The sequence below is a fragment of the Henckelia pumila genome, chromosome 1, assembly GCF_033568475.1.
Source record: "Henckelia pumila isolate YLH828 chromosome 1, ASM3356847v2, whole genome shotgun sequence".
NCBI classification, from domain to species: Eukaryota; Viridiplantae; Streptophyta; class Magnoliopsida; order Lamiales; family Gesneriaceae; genus Henckelia; species Henckelia pumila.
In genome coordinates, this window is record NC_133120.1 from 82,083,314 (window position 1) to 82,098,196 (window position 14,883).

Here is a 14,883-nt window from a genome sequence, read left to right on the forward strand (position 1 = left end):
ATAAAACATCGAAAACACGGCATATAATTTGAAATCAGCACTTAACATAAGAGTTTAATCATCAATACACCGACCATTTCATAATGCATGTCTCAAAAACAATTACGCAAACAACATCCACCGTTTTGTTCAACCGCTTAAAGATTTTAAAGTCTAACACAACCAACAACGTCTTATACCAACACAGTATTCTTGTTGATTTCAAACCAAAAATTAAATCACAAAATGCCACCAGATCTTGTAGCTCTTTTTCCACAACATTCACTGCTACTTTCTTGGTTTAGTAAACTCTTGTGCCTGCAAGAAATGAAAACAATAAATGAGAGATTGATATAGAATTTTAAAAATTAATAACATCACAAAACAATTAGTATAATCAAATGAAAATATATGGTATTATTGTTTGTGTCAATCAAACCAATTATGACACTGGTTCTTTGCATGTTCGTCTATTATGCCCTTGTCCATGACATCTCACACACTTTTTCACACGTTGTTCAACTTGAGAAGGTATTCGCTTAGTCCTTCTACGTCCTGGCTGGCTACGGGTTGTAGGAGCGTAAATGGTAAGTCCGTCATCGAGATATCCCTCATTCATGTCAGATGTTGGAATGGGATTTGTAGTAGCCCGTACCCTAATTGAGTAATTAAAGGATTAATGCTAATTAAATAAATTGGGGATTGGACGGATCGGAAGCTCCGAAGGGACGATCGGAAGCTCCGATCGGGATCGGAAGCTCCGATGAGGATCGGAGGCACCGATGATATTACGTCATCCATGACGTGTGGCTGGATCGGAAGCTCCGATCAGGATCGGACGTTCCGATCACCCCTATCCGGAGTCATCAAGTGATATTTTGACACGTGGCAGATCAGGATCTTCGGAAGCTCCGATGGCAGGATCGGACGTTCCGATCGAGGTTCGGACGTTCCGATCAGGGATCGGAAGTTCCGATCATTGTCTATAAATAGAAGGCCGATGCTTCATTTCTCTTTGCCAATTCCGAGTTCTCCTTTCCTTTCTAGTCCTTTTGGAGCTGTTCTAGTCTTCTTAGGCTTGGTCCGGAGGTCGGAGAGGCGTTTGGTAGTCGTAGCGGAGTTGTGCCCAAGTTCTGGAGGCATCGACATCAAAGGGCTAACGACGGACGAAGGTATAGCTTTTGCTTCCTATAAATATTTAGGAGTATGCAATAGCTTAGTTAAGGCTTTTAGAGCACTTTAATGATAGTGGTATCATTTGGCAGTGTAGAGCAGACTATAGGCGTGGACCTAGAGTTGGTAGAGCTTTCACTGTTTTGAGGTACGAAAGTACTGTTCGAGATATCCTGACTGAGTATGCATGTATTATATGACTGCATGATTTATATGCCATGATATTATGCTGCATTCATTTGCATCTTGCTGTATCTCCTTCGAGATGTCTGTAGTAGGGTTGTACCCTATCCTGTTAGTGGATGGACTTCCATCGATTTGGGTCCGGCGTATCCACGATTATCTCGGTATGGGAGCCACCTCCTGAAGCGACGGCACAGCGTGCTACATACCAGGGCCCGGTCTGTCTCTGTTATCTGATCTTTGACCTCGAGTCTATAGGGAGTTCACTTTGCATGCATGTATACTCATACTCTCGCACTGAGCGTTTTATGCTCACGTCTCGTACTCTGTATTTTCTGGACACCCTATTCCATGGGGCAGGTTTGCGATTGGACGAGGAGGGTGGATCCAGGAGGGGCTAGTCAGTGGTTGGCCAGCTGGAGCTTCGTCTAGGTTTTATTACTGTTGTTTGGGTTTATACAGCTATTCGATTTGGTTGTATAATATTGGATAATTACAGATTCCTTTACTTGGGATTGTATAATGTTATTGGTTTCCGCAGTTTTATTCTGATATCTGTTTTATTAAGTTAATTGCATGCCTAAGTTCTGTTTAGTAGGTGATCTGGGTAAGGGTCACTACAGGATTAATGATTCCTTTGTAAGCTTGGCGGTACATGCCCACCTTAAAATATCCATCACAGAATTGATAGACAGATAGATACTTAGATTCTATACATGCGCAAGAATGCTTGCACGGGAGCCTATATATCTGCCAAGCTCGACATGAACAATGCCATGAATTTAAATCCACTGCAAAAGTTTTGTCCCCATCTACAATCTCAAACTGAGATCCACAAGACTTGAGAACCTTTAAGGTTCGAGATTTACCATATGCAATCGACACATCCTTCTGCTTTCTTGGACTTAGTTCTCGTGTCATCTCCAATGTTTTTTCTCGTCTTTGCTGCATCATGGTCATTATTTGAATGCGTATATTATCTACCATAGCCACAATAGGTAGATGGCGCGCAGGTTTTACCCAATTGTTCCAGCTTTCAACAATATTATTGTTGATGACACCCCATCGCTCACCCAAAAACAAAGAATTGGCCCAATTTTCTGGGGATGAGCTCACAAGAAAATCTTGGGCGAGCGGCATTGAATCAGTTATACTTTTTATATGTTGAGTAAACTCATGTCTTAATGGGGTGTAAGCTGCTTTTTTCAAGACAGAAGACCAATGTTTTTTGTTATGGAGAGGATACCTACGCAACACCTTCAAAAATAAAATTTAAAAATAAAAACCTATTGATAGAAAATAATAAAAATATGACTGAAATATTGTTAAATCAATACACGAAAAACCTGTTTGACGAAGTTATCGACCAGATGTCTCAGACAATAAGAATGATAACTACCAGGGAACACAGATTGAATTGCCTTGATCAATCCAGGATGTCGATCAGAGAAAAAAGTATACCTATGGAATACCATGATGTATTGGGATGCCAAGACATTTTTTAAATGGTAGCAAAACCATTCCCAGTTAGAATCATTTTCTGCATCCACAACTGCATATGCCAGTGTAAAAATATCATCGTTTGCATCCTTGGCCACAGTGACTAATAAACATCCTTTGTACTTGTTCTTAATGTGAGTTCCATCCAAAAATATTAATGGCCGACAACCACTAATAAAACCAACAAGACATGCGTGAAAACATATGAACAATCGTCTAAATTTTTGTGTCATCGGATCAATTTCACATTCAACAAAACTCCCGGGATTTGTTTCTTTAACATTTTGACAATACCATCGCAACTTATCATACGATCCCTCATCAGTCCCATGAATATCATGCATTGCCATTTCTTTGCCTGCCCAAACTCTATGATACTCAAGTTCTACACCATAATCTCTTTGAAGGTCCTTCATCATTGTACATGGACGATATGATGGCTCTCCCCTTAACTTCTCCTTCACCAAGTTAGCTACCCAAGATGCATTAGCTTTAGGATGATCTCTAGTTCGCAAATTATCGTCCCCACAACTATGGCTTAAGTTGCATTTTCTTATGCCGAATGAATTGTCAGATTTATGTTTTGAGACATAAATTTTCCACTGATATTTTTCTTCGCTGCAAACAACTAAGATCTTTTCACTTTCATTTTTCCTATAAGAAAATGACTTTCTTGTGGCAATAGCATAGTTTTTAAGACAAATCCTGAATTCTGCAGCATCTTTAAATGTTTGGCCGTCACCACGTATGCAATTAACCCAAGAATCGACAGAATTGCTTAAAGTGCAAACTTCAAGCTCGTGACCTCCGTCCGTAGAAACGTCATCATCGAAATCAAACCTTATCATTTCAAATACAAATCAATTGAATACATGAGCAAACAACTCAATATTCGTTTATAAAAAATTTAACTTGCATTAAAAACTATAACACGTTTTAAATATCATTAATTAACTAATATACAAAATAAACAATGAAAAAAAAATTCATGTTCTGTACAAAATTAAATAACCAGCAAAAAAATATCATGAAGTTTGTAAATTCTGAAACCTTGCACTTAGACCAAAATAACAATGCAAAAATATTACCTTTTAGCATTTATGTTACCCTGACTCTGATCATCTTTTGCAACTGCTCTCAAACTGATCATATTCAATTTCAAACAAATATGAAGGTTTATCATGTTTCGGACGTCATCATCTTCATTCAGAGTCACTGCAATCTTCTCATGAGGTGCTATGTATTGCAATACCGTTAATTCAGGATTAATAGCATTACATTTTCGTCCTAGACTCTGGAATATCTCCAATAGAGTTGCACCATTAGAAATTGAAATCAAATAAAGACCTTTGGCATAGCGGCAACTTCCAAGAAATGAAAAATTACCGCTCCCAGATCCGGCTTCCATGATCTGGAATATCTGGAAAATTTAAAATACCACAAAGAAAAATAATGCAAATCACACCAAAAAATCCAACTAACCAAAAATTATGCATCAAAACTAAACGAACAAGATAAATAAATCAACCAAACCGACAAATATTGAAGAAAAATTCAATCAAAGCACACCATAGTAATTCACATACTTTATTTAATATAATATATCAAACATATATGATAGCATAACGTAAAAAAATCTATACGTGTAGAAATCAAGTGTAATGTAAAAAAATCATGTAATTATTTTCGTTCGTTCGTTCGATTCATGAAGCAAGCCGAGCATGTTCGCTTTTACAACTTCATGAACAAGAACCTGAGAGCGTGGGTACTAAAAATAATAATTACAATAATTGTTTATAATACGATATCTAATTATTTATAATAACGAGTATTCACAAAAATTCAATGAGTCAATGAAGATTGCAATGAACCAGTGAAGATTTATAATTAGAAATACCCACAGCCTAATCATGTTGCTTAAACATAGCATGCATATAGATGAGTTATTGAAACATTGAAATGAGCCGATGAAGAATTACAATTAAAAGAAAACCACAGCCTAATCGCTCAAATACCGATCTCGTAACACTAGATCCCATTTTCTACACCAAATTTCAATCCAAAATCCTATTTTACAAATTAATAACCACACAAGCACATAACAACATAAGAATTAAAAAAGAGCGCAAACCGGGTTGAAGCTTCTCGGATCTGCGGAAGGCCTCTGCGAGAATTTCAATTAATCGAACAGGAAGGAGACTCTGAAAAATTGAATGGGAATGGATACAATAACGTTGAGAAGCGTCCGTATGCCCGTATTAATGGCGATTGACTACGGCGGCGGCAAGCTATGGTGGAATCAACGATCGCATCGCAGACAAGTGGAGGGAGGAGAGGAGACGGGGCGAAGCGATCCTGAGTTTGAAGCGATGCAAAGGCGACTACATAGACCCGACTTCGCCGGTCGTTGGGCAAGTTTTCCGGTGATGGGCCAAGTCGGCCGGTGGATGATTTGGGGCTTAGGGATTTATGTGGTGAAGAATTCTGCCGAGTCGCACGTGAAGGAGGGGATGAAGGTGAGAGAATAATAAATGGGAAATAAAATGGTAAATTATTTTAAGAAATGTGCAATAGGGAGTAAAAAATAAGAGAAAAGCTTTGTCAGGTACTAAATTTAAAGATTTATTAGCTTGGGTACTGAACACTAAGTTTATTTTGTGAATGGGGATTTTACTCAAATTTACCGTAAAATTTATTCTCCTTACGTGTAAGAATATTGGCTTTAAGATTTTTTGTCGTAAATAATACCCCATTTGCATCAATCAATTAACAACGATCACAATTATTAGTGATAAAGTGCGAATTCGGAATTTTAAAAACTATGCCAGTGATTAGGCGATACTTCAACAATCCGCGTTGTCGAATGAGTCAAATGATAAATAACAAAATAAATAAGAGTGATTGTGCAATTAAGAAAAATACCATACCAACATACTATTTTGTCTCTTCTCTACTCACATTCTTAATATAATATAGTATATAGATATAGATAATAGTATAGATTTATATTAAAATAGTATTAAAATAGGGATAACTTCATAATTATCTTTTTTTTTAAAAAAAAATTCATAATTATAAAAAATAATTAGGCAATTAAAAAAAATGTCACCCCAACATACTATTTTGTAGGGGTGGCTAATTTTATATAATTCTCGACCCGTCCCGATTCCCAACCCGATCCCGTTCCGAAAGTTTTTCGACCCGAAATTTTCCCGACCCGAGTGGTCGGGATTTTTTCCGACCCGATTAATTTCGGGATCGGGATCGGGATCGGGATAGGCTACTCTTCCCGACGGGATTCCCGATCCGACCCGAATATAAAAATAATATTTTTTAATAATATTTTTTAATTAATTTTTTTTAAAAATTTTATGTTTTAATATTAATGTTTTTATAATTATATACCATATGATTTTTTTATATTTATCTTTTTTAATATTAACATTGAGTTATAAATTTTTATTTTATTTTTTTATTATTATGAATAATTATATGTTTTTTTTTATTAATTAAGTAGTTGTTTTAGTTTATTTGTAATGTACTAAAAAATGTTTTAGTTTTTTAATGGTTATATATAAAGAAATTTTAATTTATTTGCAATGTATTAAAAAAAATTGTTTGATTTTTTTCATAATTTTTTTTAAAAAATATTTTCATAGAATTTTTTTTTAAAAAAAATATTATTCGGGATTACCCTCTCCCGACCCGACGGAATCCTGAACATTCGGGTCCCGACACTTCTCGTGTGCGGGATCGGGAGAAAAAAATATTTCAATTCCTATCGGGACGGGAATCGGGTAAGGGGGTTACGGGACGGGTCCCGACCCGATTCCATCCCTACTATTTTGTCTCTATTCACCATATATATTCTTAATACTAGTACCCAGACGCACGCGTTGCGTGCCTTGTACGGTCCATTTTTTTTAACTGAAAATAAAAATAAAAATAATAAATGATTAAATAAAAAATGACATTTTCGTAAATAAATATCCACAAAGAGAAAAAAAAATTTATAGTGAAAATGATATTTTCGTAATTACATAGCCATCAAAGAGCAAAAAACATGAGGAAGACCATACCAACATACCAAAACCTACCTCATGTTTAATATTGTATTTGTACTCCGACGCACACATTGCGTGCTTTTACATTTTTTTAATTAATTTAGTTTATAATAAAATAGAGATAATTTCATAATTATAAAAAATAATTAGGGGTCAAACTGCAATTCAAATTGAAGGGTCAACTGATAAATATCAAAATAAATAGGGTTGATTGTGTAGTTAAGAAACATGTCACACCAACATACTATTTTGTCTCGATTTACCACATTCTTAATATAATTGTATAGAAATAAATAGGGTTGATTGTGCAGTTATGAAAAATGGCACACCAACATACTGTTTTATCTCTATTCACCATATTTTTAATATAATAGTATAGATCATAGTGTGTATATATATATATATATGTATATATATATATATATATATATATATATATATATATATATAAGTTTTGCTATCCTGCCCACCCACCATGCCCACCTAATGTGCTCACCATGAGGTGGCACTCAACTATTGGACGCACAATTCATAACATCCAATAGTTGAGTGCCACCTCATGGTGGGCATATTAGGTGGGCACGGTGAGTGGGCAGGATAACAAAATTGATATATATATATTAAACAGGGACGTAACTATGTGGGAGGCTAGGCTGGGCCCATATAGTTAATATATATATATATATATATATATATATATATATATATATATATTAAACAGGGACGTAACTATGTGGGAGGCTAGGCTGGGCCCATATAGTTAATATACATATATATATATATATATATATATATATATTGAGTTAATTATATGTATTAATTATTATTTGTAATTAATTGAATTTTTTAATTTATTGATATATATGAGTTTTATTTCAAGTTATTTAGGATTCTAAATTTTGTGTATATATATATCATTTCATAGAACATTCAATATATTGAACATTATATGCTATTGAGTAGAAAATAATATCATAACAAAATAAATATATAATTATGTACGTTATGAAATTCAAAAATTTATACTTATAAAATATAAAACAATTATTCAACTTATTTTAAAGAGAAATTTTTTGATTCATTAACCCATCAAATTTTCATGAAATTTTTTATAAAATATAATTTAATTATTTAAATACATTCACTATTGAATATAGAACATATTTATAAGGATATTGATATATTAAAACTTTGTGTCATTACTAGCAAGATATTGATATATTAAGTATATTTACTATGTATATTGATCCTATGATTTTTATTCATATTTTTTTCATGTAAAATCAGCCCCCTATGGCAAAATTCTGGGTCCGCCCCTGTATATATATGAAATAAACTCTGCTTAATATCTGTTATTTAACCTTGATGATATTAGTTATTTTTATTCCATTTTTTCCACCTAATTTATCCAGATTTTATATCGAAACTCACTCGTATTTTTTTTTTTTCTCTCTTAAAGTTTTGTTTACACAAATTTTCTTAATTTTCTTCACATATAACGGTTCACTAAATATTTACACACTAAAATAACCAAAGTATCAAAACCTTAAAAAATGCAACTTAATCTTATTTACAGATTACTGTAACAATTATCCCTTCTATAGGTACCATAACAATTATTCTATTTTTTTCCTCGTTGGAATAGGTTTATTTAAAGGTAACTCAAACTTTAAAATTGATGTAGCAAAAAATTGATATTACTCGATTGGAGAAAATTTGGGTAATCTGTGGAGATCCGGATAGCCGGATTAATACTCGAACGGTTCTGGAGAACGAATTCGTGGGTTGTCACCTGCATCACAAAGCAAAGTGAGTGGCGCCGTGGGTTGCTCAGTGAAGACACTCCGACGCTCAAGTCAGTGTTTGCACAATAAAAGTTCTAGAGAACTAGAGCATGTGACTATAGAGTGCGTACCTTAATAATAAAATAACTTGAGCTATTTATAGATAGTCAGAGAGTTTCATGGGCTTGAGCCTCTTATGGGCTTTCAGGTATTTATGGACCTTGATAAAGTGTTCAAATAAATATCGGAGTAATATGGGACCCATATGTATTGAGTCATTGGGCTTGGGCCCGGGAGAAAGTCAAATTGGGCAATAACCCATCATAAGCCCCCCACTCTCGGGCATGTCGTTTTAGCGAGATGACCGAGAGTAGAAAATTTAGATATCGTTACAGAGTAATTGTAGTAGGAATGTGTTGCAATTGAATTACAGATAATAGGAAACAAAGTCCTAGTTGAATTGAAAATTGTTAGATTCACACTCCTGTCTGAATAATGATCATAGAATTGCAGTAGGATTGTGGTGTAATAGGATAAGAATCAAAGTCCCGACAGAATAATAATTGTAGAAACTCAGTAGAACTCTGTGTGGATTACCATTATGAATTCAACACCGTAGTGTTTTCATCACAACTTACTAACGTAATATTGTGTCTGATTTTTTTTATTGCAGTATTCGTGTGTTGAAAAATTAATAGAGCAAATATAGTAGGAGTAATCCACATGGCAGGTAAAAAAAAAAATTTCCTTCACACTTAGCTTTAATTTTGATAGTAGATGAATAATATTCACTCTCCTCTCTCTTGGAACATGTCCCAACATTTTGTATACTATGTGTATCTATGTGTGTAAATCTCAATCTACCATCTCTCCACCATCACCAAGGATCATCGACGGACGGCTAAATCGACGGCGGCGACGTTGACGAGCTATGGATGTGATAGGAGAAAGGAGATGTGGCAGCTCTCGGAGATCGACTTCCAGCCATGGAGCATCCACTGTCAGTGGATGCGTCCAAATCTGGCTCGATCGATGCTGGTTTAGGATGAAAGAGTGGGTGCCCGGTGAGCCAACTTGTGGCTAAGGGCTTTTATGACTCTATGTATAAACAATCTTTTGTTTAATATAATTTACACTTTTATAATGGCATTTACTTTATCTTTTATCATATTATTATGTTGTGACATACTATAAGATGTTTAGATGAAGACCTTGAATATACTATAGTGTATATAAGATGTGGTAGCACATGGGGATGGCTGTCATGAAACACATCTTATAGTCACTGTATATTCTAAACAGTTCCTAGTCGATTGAGCCGTCCGTTAATAAGGATAAGGATCGCTCGAGATTGAGACTAGCATTTGCGATGCCGAGTACCACGTTTCATTGGTATGGAACATAGAGATGTTCAAAGCATGCAAATGGATATTCATGTGATGAATGATCGAACTACCCTATCCGGACTTTCCAAGTGGTTATCACTTATCGAGTGGATAAAGTCCGCGGTTTTGGTTGTACACCATTAGTCCTTATTACTTGAAATATCATTGAGACTCTATATGCTAATACTGTGCTTTGAATCGTTTACCGACTCTATTAGGGTCATCAGGTGTCGGGATTGGATACAGTTACGACATATATAGGAGTCGATGCTTTGTTGTCAAGGATTCACCACATACTTGCGAGTGTGGATATCCTATGCAATCTGAGGAGATATTAGTGTGACGAATCTCTGGCCAGAGTACATGATGTGTTTTAAGAAATGGTTTCTTAGTAGCACATGCGATGTCACTATTTGATCTTTAAGATGCATTGCATAGTTATCGAATCTCGAACGACTCTCGATTTACCAATGGTTGTTGATTCGATCGGGATATATGGATGAAGAGACCGTACTGTGCTAACCAAAATCTATTGGTTCTTGCAGGCACTATCAGTGATACCTAGGGAATCATGGGGCGATGTTGCTAGGCGCTCTTACCATGATTCGATGGGCAAGTCGAAAATTGTTGTTCCGAGTCACAAGGAGTTGTGAGCCCACGGCTAGCTGTATCCCTGAACCATTGAGGGTCACACAAGTAATGAATTTTTAATCCCCGTTGAGATAATTAAATTTAAAGAGTTAAATTTAGTGAATAAAGAAGTGGGACTTCTTATTTAAAAGTAGAGGGAGTAAGATTTCCTAAAATGACATAGTGATGGACATTTTTGGAAACCACTGAATTCGGATTCAGAAAATTTATCTTGACTTTAAAAGATGCAGAAATGGTTTCTGTGTACATTGGTGAAATTGGTTTATCAATCTGAGTCACGATGAATTTTATATTAATTTCTGAACATGCGGGCTTTGTTTGTCAGGCTTGAACTTATAACTAATGGGCCCTAAGCTGTTAGCAGCCCACATTATAAATAAGTTATTGCAGTACAGAAATTACACAACACAGGTCATAATTTCGAAAACCTAGAGAGCTCTCTCTTAGGGTTTTCGGCCGACCCCTCCCTCTCCCTCTCACAGTGTTCGAAAATTCAGTCTGTAAATTTTTGAATTTGCAGACTGATTTAACAGATCATATCTTGTTACGCCTTAAACGCATACAAATCTCGTGTTATGAGATTAATGTTTTTAATGCATTAACAAGTCTCATAATATTATGTTTTGATGATTACAAATGAAACGGCCCTAACTCTATAATAAATAAATATGCGGAATTTTTTTTTTTTTTTTTATTACTACTAAATAAAATATGTACATATATGCCCATACATATATGCACAGAATAAAATATTTAAAATAAATACATGACTAAATAAATAAACAATTAAATACTAAGTAAAATGCATTCTTTAAAATAAATAAATATCTGAGTCAAACCTATAATTAAAATATACTGCATAAGTAAAATAAATAAAAAGTGTGCATGCACTAAAAATATTTAATAAAATATTCAAACAACCTCAACCCTTAAAAATATTAAAATGTATCATAACATAACATATATGGTGACTCAGAAGCTGTCACGGTCACGGGGTTACTGCAACACTACTCATACGTCCTCACCACCGGTAGGAGTAACCTGCTCCTCTACGTACTCACCTGCACCATATCAGTGTAGTGAGCCTAGAGGCCCAACATGCATACTAACAAGGGTTTAAAATAATTTAAATCAATTTAATACTAATACATACATATACATGAATGGGCATGCTTAAAAATTACATAACATAACTTACATAAATAAACATACATAACATACATAATATCATACATACTAGAGTTGTTGAGCATTTATTTTCTTAACATCGAATGGTCCTATCCGTAAGTGTGACCCATAGTGCGACTGATCAGTCTAAGAAACCATCGTACGAGGCTGGTGGCGAACCACCCATACATAAATGGCAGAAAACTGCCCATACATAAATGGCAGAAACTGCCCATACATAAATGGCCACACTACTTCAATTTCCACCTAAAATATTTTATTTGCTCAACCATAGAACTTCAATCATAGCATAAAAATTGATTTTATGAATGCATGTACTTAAATAAATTGTGTGTCATTCATATATATTTAATTTAATTTTCTTACTAACATATAAATATTAAAATAACTTAAATGCATAAAAATAATTAAATATATAATCAGGACACATGCAATTTTCTCATGGATGGTTCTGGACTGCTGGCCCTACACTCAAGCCCATTAACTTAAATCTGGCCCATTAACGTACTTAAGCCCAATATCTTAAACTTTAAGCCCAATTAAATTAATTAAGCCCATTAAAATTACACTAAGCCCAATAACACTTAAACTAGCCCATTGGGCCCAAAAACCCAAAGATTGGCCCATTAACTTTTATGGGCCCAAAAGCCCATAAAAATTATGGACTAACTTAATTAAAATTTTAAAAATCCAAATAAAATTATTTGGGAGTCCAAATAAATTTTATTTTAATTTAATTGACTCAAAAACCCAATAATTCTTAAAATGTTTTAAAAATAAAAAGACTCGAGCCCGGCCCACCAAACCCGAACCCGAACCCACTTAACCCGACCCACTTACTTACTGACCCGACCCGGACCCCTGACCCGACCCGGAAGCCACCTGAAACCCTAAACCCGTGCCCCTTAATCCACCTCGGCTGCGGCCGTGAGCAGCAGCCATTCCATGGCTGCTGCCGGCCGGCTCCGGCCGCCCCTGGCCGGAGCGCCGCCGCCCGGACGTGGGCTAAACCTGACCCAGCCTCGGTCCCCATGCACCCTAGCCGTAGGACCCGAAGCCCTCTTCTCCCGAACCCTAATCTGCGCCGTCTGCACCATTCTAGCCTAAATCCATTCGGCCGAGCCCTTCTCAGACCCAAGCTCTGCCATGGCTCGATCCTTAGGCACCCTAGGACCTTACCTGACCGAACCCTCAGCCCCGAACCAAGCCATGCCAACAAACAAATTCGTGAATCATGAATCATGCATGCAAACAACATCTTTCAACAAGTTTTCTGAAAAATAATTAAATAATTTCGATGCCTACCATAGCCTACATATTATACACTGATATAATGTTAAAATGAGAAAAAAAAACATGCCTTTCACCGTAGACGACGAGAAAATACGAGCGTGGGACGGTTCCGGGACGACGGGACGAAAATACGGGACTTTTGGAGCTTCAAGATCCTTGGCTATGGGGTCTTTCTTTGGATGGGGGCTCGAAGAAGAAGAAGATGGTGGAGGTGGGTGTCGGCTGATGGAAGGAAGAAAATAATCGGCTAGTAGGGTTTTAGGTTTTAATTTTGGTGTTAATTAAATATAGATTTAGTAATTAAATATAAAAGGTTTTAAATATTAACTACACAACTTAAATTTCTAATTAAACTTTAAAAATCTGATAACAACATAAAAATCTCGAATTATTAATTTAGGGGAATTTTAAAAATACTAAAAAGTCAATATTTTGACTAATTTTGGATAAAAATGACCCCTAAAATTAAATAAAATTAAATACTTAAAATTTTGAGATAATAAAACTCAAAATAATATTTTAAGGCTCCAAAAAGGTTCATAAAATAATTTGGCTAGAAAGTTGTCATCTCGTCCGTCCACGGGCCCGTCTACGCGATCAAATAATAAAAATACTAAAAATCATAAAAATTACTAATTATGGGTTAAATGCTTAAAAATAAATTAAATCATGCATAAATAATTCACATAATTATTTAACCCATAAATCATAAATTTAAATAATTAAATATCCTAATTATGCAGGCGGATTTATGTAATTAAAAATACCGGGTGTTACAATTCTCCCCCCCTTAAATTGAATTTCGTCCTCGAAATTAAAGTACTTACCCGAACAACTCCGGGTAGCGAGTCCTCATATCCTCCTCGGTCTCCCAAGTAGCTTCCTCCTCCGAGTGATTCAGCCACTGGACTCTGACCATCGGTATGACCCGCGTCCTAAGCCTCCGCTCCTCTCTAGCCAAGATCCGCACTGGTATCTCCTCGTACACAAGATCTGGTGGCAACTGTAAGGGCTCGAAATCCAACACATGCGACGGGTTGGAGACATATCTCCGAAGCATGGATACATGGAAAACGTTGTGCACTGCCGCTAGCCCTGGAGGTAGAGCTAAACGATAGGCCAACGTGCCAACTCGCTCCAAGATCTCGAATGGCCCTATATATCTTGGATTAAGCTTGCCTCTCCGCCCAAAACGCGCTACTCCCTTCATAGGTGACACCTTCAAGAATACGTGATCACCTACTGCGAACTCCAAATCGCGTCGTCTGGCATCTGCATAACTCTTCTGCCGACTCTGCGCAGTCCTCATCCTCTCTCGAATCTGCGTCACGATGTCAGCGGTCTGCTGCACAATCTCTGGACCCAACAATATCCGCTCACCAACCTCATCCCAATGCACCGGAGATCTGCATCTCCTCCCATAAAGTGCTGCATAAGGAGCCATACCTATAGACGACTGAAAGCTGTTGTTATAGGTAAACTCCACTAATGGCAGTCTAGTCTCCCAAGATCCTCGAAAATCGATGACACAAGCTCTCAAAAGATCCTCGAGAACCTGGATCACTCTCTCGGACTGACCATCTGTCTGGGGATGAAATGCTGTACTGAACAAAAGTCTAGTCCCCAAAGCTGTGTGCAGACTCTTCCAAAACGCTGAGGTGAACCTCGGATCTCTGTCTGACA

The 14,883-nt window shown here is 36.2% G+C and overlaps 1 protein-coding gene across 1 annotated transcript; it reads right to left on the reverse strand.

Annotated features, from left to right (window-relative positions):
* Positions 1-218: 218 nt before the first annotated feature.
* Positions 219-4,243, reverse strand: LOC140866340 (uncharacterized). The gene is made up of 5 exons (XM_073271318.1): positions 3,924-4,243; positions 2,682-3,675; positions 2,111-2,592; positions 483-635; positions 219-297 (listed from the first exon to the last, which is right to left on the reverse strand). The coding sequence occupies exons 1-5, from the start codon at positions 4,241-4,243 to the stop codon at positions 219-221; spliced, it is 2,028 nt and encodes a 675-aa protein (XP_073127419.1).
* Between the last annotated feature and the right edge of the window lie 10,640 nt (positions 4,244-14,883).

What these genes read in the sequence shown, in the direction of transcription:
- LOC140866340 (XM_073271318.1), bottom strand. Translation starts at nt 4,243, where the DNA reads ATGGAAGCCGGATCTGGGAGCGGTAATTTTTCATTTCTTGGAAGTTGC. An exon ending in TCGATAACTTCGTCAAACAG is followed by an intron (nt 2,593 to 2,681) that starts GTTTTTCGTGTA and finishes TTATTTTTGAAG; the next exon opens with GTGTTGCGTAGGTATCCTCT. An exon ending in GTTGAACAACGTGTGAAAAA is followed by an intron (nt 298 to 482) that starts GTGTGTGAGATG and finishes CATTTCTTGCAG; the next exon opens with GCACAAGAGTTTACTAAACC.